The 23109-nt window shown below is 41.9% G+C and overlaps 1 protein-coding gene across 2 annotated transcripts in view; it reads right to left on the bottom strand.

Moving 5' to 3' along the window:
- neurl1b (neuralized E3 ubiquitin protein ligase 1B) overlaps positions 1-23109 on the bottom strand; it is a 160124-nt gene that overhangs the window by 58986 nt on the left and 78029 nt on the right. Inside the window, exon 1 of one of the 2 annotated variants that reach the window (XM_061901980.1) lies at positions 1859-2134. The exons of the other annotated variant lie outside the window; for it this stretch is intronic. Coding sequence (XP_061757964.1) covers positions 1859-1934 — 76 coding nt within the window. The 5' untranslated portion in view covers positions 1935-2134. Of the gene's footprint in view, positions 1-1858; positions 2135-23109 lie in introns of those variants that run through there. 2 annotated transcript variants of the gene reach the window in all.

Raw genomic sequence — 23109 nt, 5'->3', positions numbered from 1 at the left:
ATTGTTTTTTTGTTTATTTTTCACAGTTTATGAACTTACATTCATATTTTGTTGAAGTATTATTCAATAAATATATTTATAAAGGATTTTTAAATTGTTGCTATTTTTAGAATATTTAAAAGAAAATCTAACATACGCCTTGGCATACCTTCAAGTACCCCCAGGGGTACGCGTACCCCCATTTGAGAACCACTGTAATAAAGATCCATCTGGATTCATGAACTTAATTCTAAACATTTCTTTACAAAAAAATTAATTTTTAACATCAATATTTATGGAACGTGTCCACAAAAAAATCTAGCTGTCAACACTGAATATTGTACTGCATGCCTTTGGTAAGTCCCGGAGTGAGAAGAGGTTTAAAAATAATTAGCGCATGCTTACTTTTACCGCATGCCTTTGGTAAGCGCCGGAGTGAGAAAAGGTTTTAAATTAATTAGCGCCCGGGCGGCAATTCAAGGAAATACCGTATATATATAAAAAAAAAAAATCTCACGTACCCTTAAGCATACATTCAAGAACCCCCAGGGGTACGCGTACCCCCATTTGAGAACCACTGTAATTGAGATCCACCTGGATTCATGAACTTAATTCTAAACATTTCTTTACAAAAAAAGAAATCTTTAACATCAATATTTATGGAACATGTCCACAAAAAAAATCTAGCTGTCAACACTGAATATTGCATAGTTTTTTTTGTTTGTTTTTTTCACAGTTTATGAACCAATATTCATATTTTGTTGAAGTATTATTCAATAAATATATTTATAAAGGATTTTTGAATTGTTGCTATTTTTAGAATATTTAAAAAAAATCTCACATACACCTTGGCATACTTTGAAGTACCCCCAGGGTTACGCGTACCCCCATTTGAGAACCACTGTAATAAAGATCCATCCGGATTCATGAACTTAATTCTAAACATTTCTTTACAAAAAAATTTATTTTTAACATCAATATTTATGGAACATGTCCACAAAAAAATCTAGCTGTCAACACTGAATATCGTACTGCATGCCTTTGGTAAGTGCCGGAGTGAGAAGAGGTTTAAAAATAATTAGCGCATGCTTACTTTTACCGCATGCCTTTGGTAAGCGCAGGAGTGAGAATAGGTTTTAAATTAATTAGCGCCCGGGCGGCAATTCAAGTAAATACGGTATATATATAAAAAAAAAAATCTCACGTACCCTTAAGCATACATTCAAGAACCCCCAGGGGTACGCGTACCCCCATTTGAGAACCACTGTAATAAAGATCCATCCGGATTCATGAACTTAATTCTAAACATTTCTTTACAAAAAAATTAATTTTTAACATCAATATTTATGGAACATGTCCACAAAAAAATCTAGCTGTCAACACTGAATATTGTACTGCATGCCTTTGGTAAGTGCCGGAGTGAGAAGAGGTTTAAAAATAATTAGCGCATGCTTACTTTTACCGCATGCCTTTGGTAAGCGCCGGAGTGAGAAGAGGTTTTAAATTAATTAGCGCCCGGGCGGCAATTCAAGTAAATACGGTATATATATAAAAAAAAAAATCTCACGTACCCTTAAGCATACATTCAAGAACCCCCAGGGGTACGCGTACTCCATTTGAGAACCACTGGTCTAAAGAGAGGTGCAGGTGACCCCTGGTTCCCGATGCTGGATTATCGCTCGTTTTATCAACGAAAAATCGGTAATCGTAAATATCGCTGCAGATCAAGCTCCCCCCGTGATGAGCAGCTCGTCTCCACAACCGGGGCGAGAACAAGTCGGGGAAATACAGGACAATAAGTAACGCGCTAACGCATCCTGAGCGTCCCCCATGTGTGTGTGTGTGTGAAATAAAATAAAAAAAATCACGAAAAGCTCACCTATTAACGGTTTGGGTGTCGTGTTCCCCATTATGTCCGCCAATTCCGCGCATTCATCCAGATCGCGGCGTCCCATGCGTGCGTCTCCCTCTCTCTAGTCCTTTATGTCCCCCACGCTGAGGAGGAGAGTCTGCGTGGATCCGGATCAAACCGGGACTCCTGCGCGGTGAATGTGCACAGACACGCCGCTCAGAGGCAACCTTCGAGCCCCCTCCTCTGTTTAGGAGGCGCCCGGCGCACTTTAAAGACACAGGAAGCAGGGATGAATGCTTCATAGGCTGTGAGATAATGTTTGATGACTTCTTCTTGGGGGTTCTATGTATATATAGAGAGAGGTGGGTAGAGGAGACAGATATTCTACTCAAGTTAAGTGGTTCTCAAATGGGGGGACGTGTACCCCTGGGGGTACTTGAAGGTATGCCAAGGGGTACGTGAGATTTTTTAAAAAATATTCTAAAAAATAGCAACATTTCAAAAATCCTTTATAAATATATTTATTGAATAATACTTCAACAAAATATGAATGTAAGTTCATAAACTGTGAAAAGAAATCCAACAATGCAATATTCAGTGTTGACAGCTAGATTTTTTGTGGACATGTTCAACATCAATCAATGTTTACTTATATAGCCCCTAAATCACTAGTGTCTCAAAGGGCTGCACAAACCACTACGACATCCTCGGTAGGCCCCCATAAGGGCAAGGAAAAACTCACACCCAGTGGGACGTCGGTGACAATGATGACTATGAGAACCTTGGAGAGGAGGAAAGCAATGGATGTCGAGCGGGTCCAACATCCATCCATCCATCCATTTTCTACCGCTTATTCCCTTGTGGGGTCGCGGGGGGCGCTGGCGCCTATCTCAGCTACAATCGGGCGGAAGGCGGGGTACACCCTGGACAAGTCGCCACCTCATCGCAGGGCCAACACAGACAGACAACATTCACACTCACATTCACAGATTATGGCCAATTTAGTGTTGCCAATCAACCTATCCCCAGGTGCATGTCTTTGGAAGTGGGAGGAAGCCGGAGTACCCGGAGGGAACCCACGCATTCACGGGGAGAACATACAAACTCCCGGGTCCAACATGATACTGTGAAAGTTCAATCCATAATGGATCCAACACAGTCGCGAGAGTCCAGTCCAAAGTGGATCCAACACAGCAGCGAGAGTCCCGTTCACAGCGGAGCCAGCATAATTCCATTAATATTGATGTTAAAGATTTCTTTTTTTGTGAAGAAATGTTAAGAATGAAGTTCATGAATCCAGATGGATCTCTATTAAGATCCCCAAAGAGGGCACTTTAAGTTGATTACTTCTATGTGTAGAAATCGTTATTTATAATTGAATCACTTGTTTATTTTTCCATCCATCCATCCATCCATCCATCCATCCATCATCTTCCGCTTATCCGAGGTCAGGTCGCGGGGGCAACAGCCTAAGCAGGGAAGCCCAGACTTCCCTCTCCCCAGCCACTTCGTTTAGCTCTTCCCGGGGGATCCCGAGGCGTTCCCAGGCCAGCCGGGAGACATAGTCTTCCCAACGTGTCCTGGGTCTTCCCCGTGGCCTCCTACTGGCTGGACGTGCCCTAAACACCTCCCTAGGGAGGCGTTCGGGTGGCATCCTGACCAGATGCCCGAACCACCTCATCTGGCTCCTCTCGATGTGGAGGAGCAGCGGCTTTACTTTGAGTTCCTCCCGGATGGCAGAGCTTCTCACCCTATCTCTAAGGGAGAGCCCCGCCACACGGCGGAGGAAACTCATTTGGGCCGCTTGTACCCGTGATCTTATCCTTTCGGTCATGACCCAAAGCTCATGACCATAGGTGAGGATGGGAACGTAGATCGACCGGTAAATTGAGAGCTTTGCCTTCCGGCTCAGCTCCTTCTTCACCACAACAGATCGGTACAACGTCCGCATTACTGAAGACGCCGCACCGATCCGCCTGTCGATCTCACGATCCACTCTTCCCCCACTCGTGAACAAGACTCCTAGGTACTTGAACTCCTCCACTTGGGGCAGGGTCTCCTCCCCAACCCGGAGATGGCACTCCACCCTTTTCCGGGCGAGAACCATGGACTCGGACTTGGAGGTGCTGATTCTCATACCGGTCGCTTCACACTCGGCTGCGAACCGATCCGGCGAGAGCTGAAGATCCCGGCCAGATGAAGTCATCAGGACCACATCATCTGCAAAAAGCAGAGACCTAATCCTGCGGTCACCAAACCGGAACCACTCAACGCCTTGACTGCGCCTAGAAATTCTGTTTATTTTTCAACAATTTTTTTTAATATCTTTTTTCCGAATAGTTCAAGAAAGACCACTACAAATGAGCAATATTTTGCACAGTTATACAATTCAATAAATCAGAAACTGATGACAGAGTGCTGTATTTTACTTCTTTAAAGGGGAACATTATCATCAAACCTATGCAAGCGTCAATATATACCTTGATGTCACAGAAAAAAGACCATGTATTTTTTTAACCGATTTCCTAACTCTAAATGGGTGAATTTTGGCAAATTAATCGCCTTTCTGTTTATCGGTCTTTTAGCGATGACGTCAGAACGTGACGTCACCGAGGTAACACACCTGCCATTTTCGTTTTCACATTACAAACACCGGGTCTCAGCTCTGTTATTTTCCATTTTTTCGACAACTTTTTGGAACCTTGGAGACATCATGCCTCGCCGGTGTGTTGTCGGAGGGTGTAACAACACTAACAGGGAGGGATTCAAGTTGCACCACTGGCAAGAAATCTGCCGCCAGACCCCCATTGAATGTGCCAGAGTGTCTGCACATTTTACCAGCGATGCTAAGACAGACATGGCACAGAGATGTATGGATAACCTGCAGATGCATTTGCAACGATTAAGTCAACGAAATCACAAAGGTGAGTTTTGTTGATGTTGTTGACTTATGTGCTAATCAGACATATTTGGTCACGGCATGACTGCCGGCTAATCGATGCTAACATGCTACGCTAATCGATGCTAACATGGTATTTACGCTAGCTGTATGTACATTTGAAACTAGATACCCACATTTAATGCGAAACAAACACTTACCAATCGACGGATTTACGTTGCTCCCGTGTCTCAAGATGCGAAAGTCCTGATCGTTTGGTCCGCACATTTTACCGGCGATGCTAATAAGGCAGCCATGCTATGGGCCACGTCATTAGGTACACCCATGCTATGGCCGAATAGCGTCAATGGCTATTCGCTCAATAGCTTCAATTTCTTCTTCAATTTCGTTTTCGCTATCTGCCTCCATACTCCGACCATCTGTTTCAATCCATGCGTAATCTGTTGAATCGCTTAAGCCGCTGAAATCCGAGTCTGAATCCGAGCTAATGTCGCTATATCTTGCTGTGCTAACCGCCATGTTGTTTGTATTGGCAGCCCTGTATGACGTCACAGGGAAATGGACGGGTGGATATAGCGATGGTGAAAATCAGGCACTTTGAAGCAGTTTTTCGGGATGTTCCGGGAGGTGTAAAATTTTGAAAAGAACTTCGAAAATATAAAACAAGCCACTGGGAATTGATTTTTATTGTTTTTAACCGTTTTGAAATTGTGATAATGTTTCCCTTTAATTATTTTTTTTCAACCAAAAATGCTTTGCTATGATTAGGTGGGTACTTGAATTAAAAAAATGTTCACAGGGGGTACATCACTGAAAAAAGGTTGAGAACCACTGAGTGAGAGTACTGTTACTCTAGAGCAGGGGTCTCAAACATGCGGCCCGCGAGACGTTATTTTGTAGCCCGCACCTTAATATGAAAAGTTAATGTTGGTGCGGCCCGCGAGGTTAATACTATTAGCGCTTTACAAAGTTATATTTGTATACTTGTGGGGCGGTATAGCTCGGTTGGTAGAGCGGTCGTGCCAGCAACTTGAGGGTTGCAGGTTCGATCCCCGCTTACACCATCCTAGTCGCTGCCGTTGTGTCCTTGGGCAAGACACTTTACCCACCTGCTCCCAGTGCCACCCACCCTGGTTTAAATGTAACTTAGATATTGGGTTTCACTATGTAAAGCGCTTTGAGTCACTAGAGAAAAAGCGGTATATAAATATAATTCACTTCACTTCACTACCTTTGATTTTTCCCAGGAAACTCACAATTTTCAGTGACCCTCCAGGGCAGGGGTGCCCATTACGTCGATCGCGAGCTACCAGTCGACCGCGGGGGGTGTGTCAGTCGATCTCCAGCCAGGCTTTTTAAAAAAATAGACCTAAAAATTAGTGACCATCAATCTTCACCAAGACGTCACTTAAATGACATTCACGGTACCGGAGGGTCTTGTGAGATGACGCTGGCTGCTGCAAGATCATTATTATGAAAATATGACCGAGAGGAAGGCGAGAAACACTTTTTATTTCAACAGACTCTCGCGGCGTACCTTCCGTCAAAACTCTAAAGGCCGACTGCACATTTCCTATCTTCACAATAAAAGCCCTGCTTCATGCTGCCTGCGCTAACTAAATACAGTGTCTCGGAAAACTGGCGTGCACAAGCGATCCCTCAGAAAGCTGGCGTGCACATCACTTGTGCACGCCAGCTTTCCGAGACTCTTATTTTGTTAGCGCAGGCAGCATGAAGCAGGGCTTTTATTGTGAAGATAGGAAATGTGCAGTCGGCCTTTAGAGTTTTGACGGAAGGGACGGCGCGAAAGTCTGTTGAAATAAAAAGTGTTTCTCGCCTTCCTCTCGGTCATTTTTTCATAATAATGAACTGGCAGCAGCCAGCGTCATCTCACAAGACCCTCGGGTGCCGTGAATGTCAATCAAGCAAGCTACGGAATTTGCCGCCAATGTTTTTCTTGTAAAGTGTATGGAAGCTGGATGAATTAGATGCCAAAAACCAACCACTTTCATGTGGTATTGTACAGAAAGGACAACTTTTTTTCTCCTCCATTTGAAAATGTGGGCGTTATCATCATTACTGTCTGATTCCAATCAATGCAAGTCATAAGAATCAGGTAATACACCAACTTATATTCTTGTCTTCGTGAAAGAAAGACATCTATATGTGTTACACATGCTTGTATTATCATTAAACACATTTAACTTGTTTACAAAAATGTCTCTGTCATAGATAAATAAATATAAATTATATATATAAATGAGGTAGATCCCCTCGAGTTGGTCAATTGAAAAGCAGCTCGCCTGCAGAAAAAGTGTGGGCACCCCTGCTCCAGGGGTAATCATTCTCCCGAATTTTACCCATACAACATTATTATGGTGGTACGGTGGAGGCACTGCCTTGAAAGCCCTCTACAACCTGTACAAACTGCATTTCAGCCCATCCACATGTTGTAAATGGCAGCAGTAGACACAAAAAGCGACTGCAAGACATAGTTGATCAACAGCCACGCAGGTCACACTGAGGGTATTTTTGTTTTTTGTTTCAATTCCTCCCCAAGATGGCGCTGCTGTAGTGGCTGCTGTAGGCAGGAGCTCTGTGCTCATGAGTCATCCTTTTGTGTTTCCCTCTTGTTTTCATGTGTTAATATATTTTTTGGCCTTTTGGTCCGGGACCCTTTGGGTTTGTGTGACAAGGGGTGGCACTTTCGTGACCTCTGCGGTGCTTTTTTTGTGGACTTCTGGATCTGCCTCCCGGGAGCCTTTTGGCCATGGAGACCAGCTGCTGGGTCTCTGCCACACCGGAGTCGGTTTGGATAGACTGGAGGAGATGCGGATGAGGGGACAGAGCTGCGGAGCTAGCACTGAGTGACGGGATGGAGAGGCTTCGCTGTGTCTTGGCTGGGTGAGCAGATGTCGGACACCTCAGTCACCTTGGACGTATCCTCGCTCATCCATGCGGACTGGACACTGGCCGAGAGTGGAGTCGGCTGTCTTGGTTGCTTTGTTGGGTCTGCTCCTCTCTCTGGCCGTGCTCCCTCCACCCCAGCAGACGATGGCGTGGAACACCGCAGAGGCCACCACAGTGTACATGTTTCTTTTAGCTTTTATTCATAGCTGTATGTAGAAGTGTCTGGTTGTATCCACTGCTTTAATGTCTTTAATGTCCTATGTGTTCTTTGATGTTTGATGTTTTCCTCTTACACACATGTGAAAGGGATGTGTACTATGGCTATGAGTTGTTGTTGTTTTTTTCCATTGGCCTTATTCTGGATCCCCTCTCCAGGGCCCAGGCTTAAACCGATTTTTTTATTTTATTTTATCTTATTTTAATTTATTTATTTTTCTCCCATCCCCCCACTTGTTTACCTGTACCTCATCTTTTTTGTAAGGGGCGCTGGAAGCCGGCAGACCCGTCAGCGATCCTGTTTTGTCTCCCTGTAATGTTTCGTCTGATCTTGAGCGGGATTGTGCTGAAAGTTTTAATTTTCCTGAAGGAACTCTCCTGAAGGAATAAATAAAGTACAATCTAATCTAATCTAATCTAATCTAATCTAATCCAATCCAAACAATTTCGACACTGTTACAAATATGCGCCACACTGTGAACCCACACCAAACAAGAATGACAAACACATTTTGAGAGAACATCTGCACCGTAACACAAAATAAACACAACAGAACGAATACCCAGAATCCCATGCAGCCCTAACTCTTCCGGGCTACAATATACAACCCCCCTCAACCCCAAATTAAGAGCAGGGGTCCACAACCACCGGACTGCGGCCGCAGAAAAACTATTTTTATTTTTTTTCATTGCACTCAATTTCTATTCTGTATGCTATTTGTAAGCGCAGGAGTGAGAAGAGGTTCTAAAATAATTAGCGCCTGCTTACTTTTACTGCATGCCTTGAACAAGCGTAGGAGTGAAAAGAGGTTTTAAATTAATTAGCGCCCCGGCGGCTATTCAAGGAAATACGGTATTTATATATATATATATATATATATATATATATATATATATATATATATATATATATATACATATGTCTGTCTATCTGTGTTGGCCCTGCGACTTGTCCAGGGTGTACCCCGCCTTCCGCCCGATTGTAGCTGAGATAGGCGCCAGCGCCCCCCGCGACCCCGAAAGGGAATAAGCGGTAGAAAAATGGATGGATGGATGGATATATATATATATATATATATATTTTGCATTCTATTCTAGTTACTTTGAATTTACAACCCCCTGGCGCTGTTTTGTACAGTTTTTATACAGTTTTGTACTGTTTTTGTACTTACTTTGATTATTATTATCAACTGTTTGTAAATGTTGAAATTTATAAATAAAGGTTTATATATAAAAAAAGGATGCAGTTAATCATGTGACCGCCTGGCTCTGTTTGATTGGTGAAACGGAGTCAAACGTCACCAGTGACTGCATTTGATTGGTGAAACAGAGTCAAACGTCACCAGTGACTGCATTTGATTGGTGAAACGCAGGCATGTGATAGATCCTACTTTGAAGGTCTGTCTGACGAACCAAAACAAACAAAGTGTGCATTAACAGATCATTAAAAATCAGTAGCGAGTAGCGAGCTGAATGTAGATAAATGGAGCGGAGTAAAAGTAGCGTTTCTTCTCTATAAATATACTCAAGTAAAAGTATGTTGCATTAAAACTATTCTTAGAAGTACAATTTATCCCAAAAGTTACTCAAGTAAATGTAGCGTGTTACTACCCATATATTTACATACTGTATATTTACACACACACTAGGTGTGGTGAAATTACCCTCTGAATTGTACCCATCCCCTTATTCACCGCCTGGGAGGTGAGGGGAGCAGTGAGCAGCAGCGGTGGCCACGCCCGGCAATCATTTTGGTGATTTAACCCCCAATTCCAACCCTTGATGCTGAGTGCCAAGCAGGGAAGTAATGGGTCCAATTTTTAAAGTCTTTGGTATGACTTGGCCGGGGTTTGAACTCACGACTTAGGGCGCACACTCTAACCACAAGGCCATATAGTGGGTCGGTTAGGTCAGTGTTTTTCAACCACTGAGAGATACCGTCTGGTGTGCCGTGGGAGATTATCTAATTTCACCTATTTGGGTTAAAAATGTGTTTTGCAAACCAGTAATTATAGTCTGCAAATGATGTGTAGTGGGTAGAGTGTCCGCCCTGAAATCGGTAGGTCGTGAGTTCAAATCCCGGCCGAGTTATACCAAATACTATAAAAATGGGTCCCATTACTTCCCTGCTTGACACTCAGCATTAAGGGTTGGAATTGGGGGTTGAATCACCAAAAAATGATCCCCTGGCGCGGCATCGCTGCTGCCCACTGCTCCCCTCACCTCCCATATAGTGGGTCACTTAGGTCAGTGTTTTTCAACCTTTTCTGAGCCTTTTCATTGAAAAAACCTTGAGGCACACCACCAGCAGAAAACATTAAAAAAATGAAACTTAGCAGCCGGTATATTGACAGTAAAAAGTCGTTCTTGCAATCGTTGGATTTAAATTCAAACCATACCCAACCATGCTTCACTATAACTCTTATCTCAAAGTAGGTGTACTGTCACATCACGCCGTGACTTATTTGGAGTGTTTTGCTGTTTTCCTGTATGCAGTGTTTTGGATACTTGTCTTGCTCTCCTATTATGTTGTTGATTGTCATGGCATGTATGGAACTACAGATATACTTTGCGGACACCGTCTGCCGGTCCACACGCTGTAAGTCTTTGCTGTCGTCCAGCATTCTGTTTTTGTTTACTTTGCAGCCAGTTCAGTTTTAGCTTGGTTCTGCATAGCCATCCCTAAGCTTCAATGCCTTTTCTTATCGGCACTTGCCTTTTGTTTATTTTTCGTTTAAGTATTAGACACTTTTTTACCTGCACCCTGCCTCCAGCTGTCCTCTGCATATTTGATCACGACAAACCATGTTCCCGACATCTACAAAGCAATTCGCTACCTTGTGCCACCTACTGATATGGAAGAGTATTACACAGTTATTCTGCCGATTTCTAGACAGCAGAGACACTCAACAACGGCACATTTGCGGATTATAATTACTGGTTTGCAAAAAATATTTTTAACCAAGTTCGGTGAAATTACATAATTTGCCACGGCACACCAGACTGTATCTCACGATACAATAGTGTTAGCGCCTCTATTTCTGTTGGCAAGATTTAGCAAAAATGGTGCGGAACGCTCCAAAGTATTCACACATTTGGTTGTCTACACCAAAATTAATCTATTTATTAAACTTCTTCAACTTCTTCTTCTCCAGATTTTGGCGCGCTCTACCTTTCACATGTTTCACCTGATTCAAACTGTTCCAACTTCAAAGTGTTCAGCCTATTCGGGAATCACGTTTTTTTCCCTTGACAAATTCCAAAAATTCCCAGATTTCCCAGAATTCCAGGTTTTCCTGGACCTTTTTCCCATTCAAAATGAATTGGCCATTTTTTCAAACTTCCACCATTTCCACATTTTTCAACCGATTCAAACCATTCTGCCTTCCACACATTCCACCATCCTGTGAATTTAAATTCCAGGAATTTCCAGAATTCCTGGTTTTCCCAAAGCCCTATTTCCACCCTTTTTTTTTCTGGCGACTACTCCTTCCGAATTTTTCAACGAATTTCAACCGTTCCACCGTCAAAACATTCTTCTTAATTAGAAAAAAAAAGAAAGTTGTTTTTTGAACCGGAAAAATTCCCGGTTTTCCCGAAAATTTCAGGAATTCCGTAATACCATTTCTCAATTTAACATGTCACTACTTCAAAATTTCTCAACCGATTTGAATAATTCTAACACCAACCGTTTCAACTCATTCAGACCATTTAAGTTTTTTACCATTTCCAAAAACATCCCGCTTTTCCTGAAACTCGTATTGTAATCAATGGGATATTCTTCCATGTTACACAACTCCCACATTTTTTATCTGATTCAAACTGTTTTAACTTCAAAATTTTCAGCTTGTTTGGGAATTGTGTTCAACAATCCTAAAAACATTCCAGGATTTCAGTTCAAATTCAGCATTGGAGCATTCAAACACAGTTCCTTAATGAATTGCCTCATCCAGTTGCAATATGTTGTTGAAATTAATGTTCTTTTATGCTTGATTTTAGTTCCTATGTTGTTGTCTTTTATGTTGCACATGTGTTAAACTCAAGGCCCCGGGACCGGATGTGGCCCACCTGATCATTTAATTGGCCCTCGTAAGCCTTGAAATATTGTGCCTCAATACAGTGTTTATCTTTTCTCACTATAAATGTATTATTTCCATTTTGACAGAAAAAAATACATTAATTGCATATCTTTTAAATGTTAAAATTATCTAATAATGCAAACAAATGTAATGCTATCATACATTTTTAACTCTTTTTTTTACATAAAATAAAAGCAGTAATAGTATCTGCTTGATTTGTGATTTCACAGCAAGTTATCCATCTCATTTGGTATTCGGTATAGCTCGGTTGGTAGAGCGGCCGGGCCTGCAACTTGAGGGTTGCAGGTTCGATCCCCGCTTCCGCCATCCTAGTTACTGTCGTTGTGTCCTTGGGCAAGACACTTTACCCACCTGCTCCCAGTGCCACCCACACTGGTTTAAATGTAACTTAGATATTGGGTTTCACTATGTAAAGCGCTCTGAGTCACTAGAGAAAAAGCGCTATATAAATATAATTCATTTCATTACATTTAATTTTCTCATTGTAGATCGTGTAATAGATTTTATGCAAGAGAAACACCAAAAAAACAAAATTTTACAATGAAAAAAACTATTTTTTTTTCACAGTTTTTCCATTTAAAGTAATATGGCTGTAAAAACACTGTACATTTTATGGTAAGATTGCACCAGTTTTTAATTGCAAAATTCAAATGTTTTTATTTTTAATTTTTTTTAATTTTTTTACAATGGAAAAAAATATCAAATGCATAGGCCAGTGGTTCTCAAACTTTTTACACTAAGTACCACCTCTAAAAAAAACCTTTTCTCTCCAAGTACTACCATTACAACCAATATTATAATACAGTAGCGTATTAGGCTTAAGTATTCATTAAAAACAGGGCAGAAGTTTTATCCAACAAGTGTATTTAATATTTTGGGCCACTGTAACATTATACACAGTTTAACAGTTACACTGTGTTTAAATATAGGGAAATAAAACACTGTACTTTAAATCAAGTGATTCTTTGGTGTACTATTCGATGTACCGCTAGTGGCAATGTACCACAGTTTGAGAATCCCTGAAATATGGAATTGTATAATATCATGGGGATAAGCCCTTTACATTTATATTCAGAAATGATTAGTGATTACAAGCGACCATCTGGGTTATGGTTATCGTGACCAAAATCATCGTGTTATCCTTATTATTGCAGTACTGTTGAATGTGTTCCAAAAGCACTTATACACACACTGATATCTTTTGAAAAAGTATTTTTATTAATTAAAATTAAGTGAGACACTTCGAAAATTCACAATTTTATTATTATTTTAGCTTTTTTTTTTTAAAAGTCTGCTAGACTTTTGACAAGAACAAGAAAGTTTGATCACATTACGCATGTACTGGCTCACCTGCACTGGCTTCCTGTGCACTTAAGATGTGACTTTAAGGTTTTACTACTTACGTATAAAATACTACACGGTCTAGCTCCATCCTATCTTGCCGATTGTATTGTACCTTATGTCCCGGCAAGAAATCTGCCTTCAAAGGACTCCGGCTTATTAGTGATTCCCAAAGCCCAAAAAAAGTCTGCGGGCTATAGAGCGTTTTCCGTTCGGGCTCCAGTACTCTGGAATGCCCTCCCGGTAACAGTTCGAGATGCTACCTCAGTAGAAGCATTTAAGTCTCACCTTAAAACTCATCTGTATACTCTAGCCTTTAAATAGACCTCCTTTTTAGACCAGTTGATCTGCCGCTTCTTTTCTTTCTCCTATGTCCCCCCCCCCCCTTGTGGAGGGGGTCCGGTCCGATGACCTTGGATGAAGTACTGGCTGTCCAGAGTCGAGACCCAGGATGGACCGCTTGCCTGTATCGATTGGGGACATCTCTACACTGCTGATCCGCCTCCGCTTGAGATGGTTTCCTGTGGACGGGACTCTCGCTGCTGTCTTGGATCCGCTTTGGACTGAACTCTCGCGGCTGTGTTGGAGCCACTATGGATTGAACTTTCGCAGCATCATGTTAGACCCGCTCGACATCCATTGCTTTCGGTCCCCTAGAGCGGGGGGGGGGGTTGCCCACATCTGAGGTCCTCTCCAAGGTTTCTCATAGTCAGCATTGTCACTGTCGTCCCACTGGATGTGAATTTTCTCTGCCCACTGGGTGTGAGTTTTCCTTGCCCTTTTGTGGGTTCTTCCGAGGATGTTGTAGTCGTAATGATTTGTGCAGTCCTTTGAGACATTTGTGATTTGGGGCTATATAAATAAACATTGATTGATTGAAAAAAAAACAAGCCGTTTTGTGTAAATGTGCAAGCCAGCGGCGTGTGCACTTACACAAAAGAAAACTTTTAAGTATGAAATGATCGAAACAGCCACCTATCTGTTGTGACATACAACAGCTTTAAATTACTATACATGAAAATATAGTTTATTTTAATTTTTCCACATGTCCTGCACATATTTGAATAAATCAATTTTATCAATGTTCCCTACAAACTGTGTGAAATGCAGTGATCAAAATAATTACATTTGATTGCTTTGTTTATTTCTTGCAAGTGTGGCCGTACGACAATACGTTATTCAAACCTTACTCTGTGGCGCCTTAAAAGTTGCACCAAACCAGGAGTTGACAGCCAGTGTTTTTTGTTTGGCTCATTGGCTAGCCCTGCTTGATTTAACTCTCAATCATGGGTTTTTGCGGTTGCTAATTTGAGCCCAGCATTTATAGGCTGGACTTCTGGATTGACCATTGTTACAAGGGATTGTGTAATGGGTCACCTAAACATAGGCCTGGCAGCTGGCAACTAGATTCCAATGGGCTTTACTGCCCCCTATGGGACTAGATGGGAACATAACATCCATGTTCTACCGCTTGACCCTCTCAAGGTCACAGAGATGACTGGATAACCACCTTTCTGATTTGTCTTTTACCTTATATTAATTATTTTAACTTGTATTTTATTCTTTATCGCTACTCATGGTTCTTGTTATTTTGCAAGTTTTATTATTTTTATTTTCCAACATTCCTCAGATGAGCCATCTGCCTCAGGGGTTATCAGTCGTGTTTGTGGGGGCGCTTTCGTGTCAGCGTCCTGGTGGCCATGGTTTGATTACCTCCTATTGCAGATGGCTGCTGTGATAGTGTTTACTCACATGTCTCCTCTGTACTCAGCCATGCAATCATTTGTCCTTATGGCTGCATATGTTGTGTTTGGTATCTGTGTCTGTACATACGTATTTGATAATGGGAGATATGGGTCATCGAGGTAGTTGTAAAGCACTTTGCGTTGCATTTCTTTTATGTATGTAGCACGCTTTATAAATAAAGGTTGATTAATGGAGCCTGGATAAGTCAGCACCTCATCGCGGGCCCCATTTACAGATACCATCCATTTTCTACCGCTTATTCCCTTTTGGGGTTGCGGGGGGCGCTGACGTTTATCTCAGCTACAATCGGGCGGAAGGCGGCGTACACCCTGGACAAGTCGCCACCTCATCACAGGGCCAACACAGACAGACAGACAACATTCACACTCACATTCACACACTAGGGCCAATTTAGTGTTGCCAATCAACCTATCCCCAGGTGCATGTCTTTGGAAGTTACAGATACATTTTTCAAATTGTTTCGCATACTAAAACGAAGAAATATTAGAGCCCATGTCGGTAATTTGGCAGACCACATAATGTGATGTGGTGGGCCGTGTAAATAATTTGGCAGACCACATACTGTAAGATGACGTGGCAAGCTGCATAAAGTTATGTCGCAGACCACATGAAATGATGTGGCGGGCCAAAGAAAGTAATGTGGCGGACTACATAATGTGATGTGGTGGGCCGCTTAAATAACTTGGCGGACCACATATTGTAAGATGACGTGGCAAGCCGCTTAAAGTAATGTGGCAGACCACATAAAATGATGTGGCGGGCCAAATAAAATAATGTGGCAGACCACATAAAATGAACTGGCGGGCCAAATAAAATAATGTGGCAGACCACATAAAATGACGTGGCAAGCCGCATAAAGTAATGTGGCAGACCACATAAAATGATGTGGCGGGCCAAATATAATAATGTGGCAGACCACATAAAATGATGTGGCAAGCCGCATAAAGTAATGTGGCAGACCACATAAAATGATGTGGCAGGCCAAATAAAATAATGTGGCCGACCACATAAAATGATGTGGCAAGCCGCATAAAGTAATGTGGCAGACCACATAAAATGATGTGGCGGGCCAAATAAAATAATGTGGCAGACCACATAAAATGATGTGGGGGGCCACAGAAAGTATTGTGGCGGACCACATAATGTGATGTGGTGGGCCGCTTAAATAACTTGGCAGACCACATATTGTAAGATGATGTGGCAAGCCGCATAAAGGCATGTGGCAGACCACATAAAATGATGTGGCGGGCCACAGAAAGTAATGTGGCGGACCACGTAATGTGATGTGGTGGGCCGCTGAAATAACTTGGCAGACCACATAAAATGATGTGGCGGGCTACAAAAAGTAATGTGGCAGACCACATAATGTGATGTGGTGGGCCGCATATTAACTTGGCAGACCACATTCTGTAAAATGATGTGGCAAGCCGCTTAAAGTAATGTGGCAGACCACATAAAATGATGTGGCGGGCTACAAAAAGTAATGTGGCGGACCACATAATGTGATGTGGTGGGCCGCGTATTAACTTGGCAGACCACATTCTGTAAGATGATGTGGCAAGCCGCTTAAAGTAATGTGGCGGACCACATAAAATGATGTGGCGGGCCACAGAAAGTAATGTGGCGGACCACGTAATGTGATGTGGTGGGCCACTGAAATAACTTGGCAGACCACATATTGTAAAATGATGTGGCAGACCACGTAAAATGATGTGGCGGGCCACAGAAAGTAATGTGGCATACGACATAATGTGATGTGGTGGGCCGCATAAATAATTTGGCAGCCACATATTGTAAGATGATGTGGCAAGCCGCATAGAGTAATGTGGCAGACCACGTAAAATGAAGTGGCAGACAAAATAAAATACTGTGGCAGACCACATAAAATGATGTGGCAAGCCGCATAAAGTAATGTGCCGGACCGCGTAAAATGATGTGGCGGGCCAAATAAAGTAATGTGGCAGACCACATAAAATGATGTGGCGGGCCACAGAAAGAAATGTGGCGGACCACATAATGTGATGTGGTGGCCTGCATAAATAACTTGGCAGACCACATATTGTAAGATGAGGTGGCAAACCGCATAAAGTAATGTGGCAAACCTAATAAAGTAATGTGGCTGACCACATAAAATGATGTGGCGCGCCACAGAAAGTAATGTGGCATACGACATAATGCGATGTGGTGGGCCGCTTAAATAATTTGGCAGCCACATATTGTAAGATGATGTGGCGAGCCGCATAAAGTAATGTGGCAGACCACATAAAATGAAGTGGCGCGCCACAGAAAGTACTGTGGCGGACCACATAAAATGATGTGGCAGGCCACAGAATGTAATGTGGCAGACCACATAATGTGATGTGGTGGGCCGCTTAAATAACTTGGCAGACCACATATTGTAAGATGACGTGGCGAGCCGCATAAAGTAATGTGGCGAGCCGCATAAAGTAATGTGGCAAACCACATAAAATGATGTGGCGGGCCACATAATTTGGCAGACCACAATAAATGATGTGGCGAGCCGCATAAAGTCATGTGGCAGACCACAATAAATGATGTGGCGAGCCGCATAGTCATGTGGCGGACCACATAAAATGACGTGGCGGGCCACAAAGAGTAATGTGGCGGACTACATAATGTGATGTGGCGGGCCACAAAGAGTAATGTTGCCGACTACATAATGTGATGTGGTGGGCCGTATAGATAACTTGACAGACCACATACTGTAAGATGATGTGGCGAGCCGCATAAAGTCATGTGGCAAACCACATAAAATGATGTGGCGGGCTGCATAAAGTCATGTGGCGGACCACATAAAATGATGTGGCGGGCCACAGAAAGTAATGTGGCGGACCACATAAAATGATGTGGCGGGCCACAGAAAGTAATGTGGCGGACCACATAATGTGATGTGGTGGGCCGCATAAATAACTTGGCAGACCACATATTGTAAGATGATGTGGCGTGCCGCATAAAGTCATGTGGCAGACCACATAAAGTGATGTGGCGGGCCACAGAAAGTAATGTGGCGGGCCACATAATGTGATGTGGTGGGCCGCATAAATAACTTGGCAGACCACATACTGTAAGATGACGTGGCAAGCCGCGTAAAGTAATGTGGCAGACCTAATAAAAAGAAGCGGTGGGCCGCAGAAAGTAACCTTGCGGACATACTTGCCAACCCTCCCGGGGACTCCCGAAATTCAGCGCCTCTCCCGAAAACCTCCTGGAAGAAATTTTCTCCCGAAAATCTCCCAAAATTCAGCCGGAGATGGAGGCCACGCTCCCTCCAGCTCCTTGCGGACCTGAGTGGGGACAGCCTGTTTTCACGTCCGCTTTCCAACCATGTAAATAGCTTGACTGCCCAATCAGTTACAACATCTACGGATTTTAATAAAAAACTGCACACACAAGAAGACGAAGCAGAAGAACGAGGAAGTTACAGCCATGGCGACGCTGTCTGTAATAGAGTGATTCTATGTTGCCTGTTGCCATCTCCTGGTGAATGTTGGCTATAGCGTTATGGGGTTGCTTTTTGATTGGCCAACGATTTACGTGGTGTTGGGCACCTGACGGCAAGTGAGGGAGTCTGTTCTGAAGCCCACAGTAAAGAGACATAACTTCATTACCTCGCATAGTTATTGACTCCAACCCAATATATTACACCGTCGACGAGCAAAATGAAGAAATAAATGGCAGAACAAAGGTTACTCAAATAGTGAAAGGTAAGTGTTGTTGTTGTTTTTTAGTAACCAGCAAGCACCGTACAGTTAGAACAACTGTGTTTTTATTACTGTGTATTTGATAGGTGCCGTCTGAAATTCAACTATTTATTTTATTTATATATATAATAAAATAAATACATATAGCTAGAATTCACAGAAAGTCAAGTATTTCATACATATATATAAATATGTTTTATTTGGATTATCCAGAGAATAGTGCTCGATACCGTGGTAGAGCGCAATATGTATGTGTGGGAAAAATCAGAAGACTACTTCATCTCTACAGAACTGTTTCATGAGGGGTTCCCTCATTCGTCAGGAGATTTTTTATATATATATATATATATATATATATATATATATATATATATATATATATATATATACTGGCACATGCACACATAGGGCCCTATGGGTGCTTGAGCCCCTGCCCTTTTTTGCCTCATCTTAAAAGTGCTCTCTGCCTGTGTGTGTGTTTTGTTTTGTTTTTTTCTTTAAAGAACATTCATAAATTCTTGTTAGGGATGTAAAAAAAAAAAAACAAAACAAAAAAACAGCGTTACAAATCTCCACGTTTTCTTGTAATAACAGGTTGTTTGAGCTTGCCCCTTCCGCCAGAGAGAGAGAGAGAGAGAGAGAGGACGAGTGAGCAAGTGAGAGGAAAGAGAGCCAACTGCGGCCTGAGGAGACGTGACAGTGGAGCAACTTGAACCTGTGAGTTATGGTCTAGTCGCCGTCCACTTATTCAGCATCTAATATGGGTAAGATTTCAGAAAAACGCTGTATTAATCTATTAGTCAATGTGTCAGCTTCTGTTTTTGCCCGGACGTCGGAGCACGGCGCATCAATTGAGCACGGCACATCAATTCCGCACAGAGCAGAGCGGATCGTGCGGGACAGGAAGTAGTGTACAGAAAACAAAATAAAACACAAGGTTAATTTTAAAAATAAAATGCACTGTGTTTACGGCGGATCACATTTCTCTCACAGTAGAGGTTTAGATATAAAGTTGTATTGCGTTTCAGTTGTTTAGTCTGAGCATTAAGCGAGAAAGCCCATAAGTTACAACTTGATGGTATTTTCATCAAGTTAAGGGAAGAAGGACCGATTTTCACATTGAAGTTTTTTCCATTTGGGTATTTATTTATTTTTATTTTTTCTTTCCAAGTTCATGTTGCACTGTTCAATGTTCAATATTAAAGTGCTTATCTTTAACAATAAATAGCCTAATAATAAACCAGTGTTTTGTTCCTCTTCATGTCGTCCAAGCCTATGATAATGTGAATTAACTCATTGTGACAATAATTTGTTGACACAAAAGAAATGGCAATCACTTTTACCTACAAAGGGGCACACGGCTAAGTAGTTAGCTTCCTATTAGCAAATTTAATTTTACATCAATTTCCATGTTGTGTAAAGGACCAAAAAAAAATGTCCTGCCCTTTTCTGACTTTGAGCCCCTGCCCCTCTATAATCATGTGCACGTCCCTGTATGTATGTATATATATATATATATATATATATATATATATACATATATATATATGTCTTGATTGGATTATCCAGAGAATAGTGCTCGATACCGTGGTAGAGCGCAATATGTAGGTGTGGGAAAAATTACAAGACTACTTCATCTCTACAGAACTGTTTCATGAGGGGTTCCCTCAATCATCAGGACATTTTTAATGGAAGCATTCACATGCAATGGTTTATATAGGGCACAGAGTGGGTGGGTACAGGCAGGCGTAGGGTGTGGTGATTGGCTCATGTGTTACCTAGGAGGTGTTTCCGTCTGTGGCGGCATGTTGAAAGGATTTCACTGCGCTTGTTGAGGGATGATAGATCTGGATGATATATAATAAACAGTTTCTCTTTCAAGCATAGGTTGCATCTTTTATTACCACTGTTGTAAGGTGTGCTGGATGCAAGAATTTGCCATGTTATTGAATATTCAACATTATTGTCTTTGAGTTTCCAAATGTGTTTGCTGAGTTCTGTAGAATTCCGCAAAGTCTGGTTTCTAAAGGAGGCGTTGTGATTATTCCATCTTGTTTTGAACGCTCCTTCGGTTAATCCTACGTACGTGTCGGATGTGTTAATGTCCTTGCGTATTACCTTTGCTTGTATGTGAATGCTTCCATTAAAAATCTCCTGATGATTGAGGGAACCCCTCATGAAACCGTTCTGTAGAGATGAAGTAGTCTTGTGATTTTTCCCACACCTACATATATATATATATATATATATATATATATATATATATATATATATATATATATATATATATATATATAATATCAAATACTCGAGTTGGTGAATTGTAGATGTAAATATATTCCTCCTCGCTTAACCACGCCCCCCCACCCCAACCAAGCCTCCTCCCCACCCCCGACCACGCCCCCCCCACCTCCCTTAATCGGAGGTCTCAAGGTTGGCAAGTAGGCTTGCGGACCACATAAAATGATGTGGCGTGCCAGGTAAAATGATGTGGCAAACCACATAAAGGAACTAAGCGGACCACAGAAAATTACCCGGTGGGCCGCAGAGAGTAACGTTGCGGACCACATGAAATTATGTAGCGTGCCAATTAAAGTAAAGTGACAGACCACATAAAATGATTAATGGACCCCATGAAATTACCTGGCAGGTCACCTTAAATACCACATTTTATGACCACATCAAAAAATGTACCAAACCACATAAAAGTATGAGTTTGACACGTGTGCACTAATGGCTCTGAATCTAAGGAATAACAATAGTTCTGATCCAAGCATTGTGATCCCTGATCACGCTCATGTGCTGCACCAAGTAAAAGATGGCACACTTTTGAGGAAATCCCCCTTTTCCCTGCACCTCCCACGGCCTTGACTGTTGGACTTCTCTCAAGCTGTTTCCTGTCTTCTGGACCACACGGCTCTCAGAGGACTCACGGCCTGCAGGGCTTGAAGGACTGAGTCAGACCGTCAGTAATGGGAAGGATCTGGACACTTTCTTTCTCATGGAGTCAAGTTGTGTAATAAAAAAAAAGAAAAAAAGAGCACAGTCTTATGATCGGATTGGGGAAAATCTTCATTGAAAGTCTCTTTATTTCACAGAATGGTGACTGCAGATGTCTGCATGACCTCAGGGATCTTATTATCAATGATCCGCGACTCAACTTAATCCAGAGTACGCAACTTCCCCACATTATTTGGCCGATCGGCGTCATTTTTGTGTCGAACATTATTTACTAGGGCTGCGAATCTTTGGGTTTCCCACGATTCGATTGGGGTCACGATTCGATAATATATCGATTTTTTTCGATTCGATTTGATTCTGTATTCATTCAATACATAGGATTTCAGCAGGATCTTCACCAGTCTGCTGAGATACAAGCAGAGTAGTAGATTTAAAAAAAAAAAAAGCTTTTATAATTGTAAAGGACAATGTTTTATCAACTGATGGCAATAATGTAAATTTGCTTTAACTATTAAACGAACCAAAAATATGACTTATTTTATCTTCGTGAAAATGTTGGACACAGTGTGTTGTCAAGCTTATGAGATGCGATGCAAGTGTAAGCCACTGTGATACTTAAATGTCTAAGAATAATGTCAATGAGGGATTTTTAATCACTGCTATGCTGAAATTATAACTAATATTGATACCGTTGTTGATAATATTCATTTTTGTTTCACTACTTTTGTTTTTTTCTGTGTCGTGTTTGTGTCTCCTCTCAATTGCTCTGTTTATTGCAGTTCTGAGTGTTGCTGGGTCAGGTTTGGTTTTGGAATCGGATTGCATTGTTATGGTATTGCTGTGTAGTGGTTTGTTGGATTGATAAAAAATTTTAAAAATCGATTAAAAAAAAATGAGAATCGATTCTGAATCGCACAACGTATTCGATTTGATTCGTATTCGAATACATTTTTTCCCACACCCCTATTATTTACGTTTGTTTGTTTGTAGGCGAAGCAGGGACAACAACATGTACCGATACATCAACCCTTTATTGCTGAAATGGCACAATTCTCCCCCGCTGTCCATGTAACGCAGACCTACTTTGCTAAGCCTTCTGGGTAATGTAGTATGTGAACATTTAGCAACGCACCAAGCAGCCTAACGCCCTTACTGGCATGTATTAAAGCTTATTTAACCTTTATTCGTCCAAGGTAAGAAGATTAACAACATATTTTCATTTGTAGAAGGGTGGCTTAGACTTGAGGGTTCCCAGTTTGAATCCAGCTTTTGCCATCTTAGTCACTGCCGATGTGTCCTTGGGCAAGACACTTCACCCGCCTTGCTCCCAGTGCAGCCCACACTGGTGTAAATGTGGCTTAAA

The sequence above is a fragment of the Nerophis ophidion genome, linkage group LG05, assembly GCF_033978795.1.
Source record: "Nerophis ophidion isolate RoL-2023_Sa linkage group LG05, RoL_Noph_v1.0, whole genome shotgun sequence".
NCBI lineage: Eukaryota > Metazoa > Chordata > Actinopteri > Syngnathiformes > Syngnathidae > Nerophis > Nerophis ophidion.
This window is presented reverse-complemented; position numbering and strand designations above follow the sequence as displayed.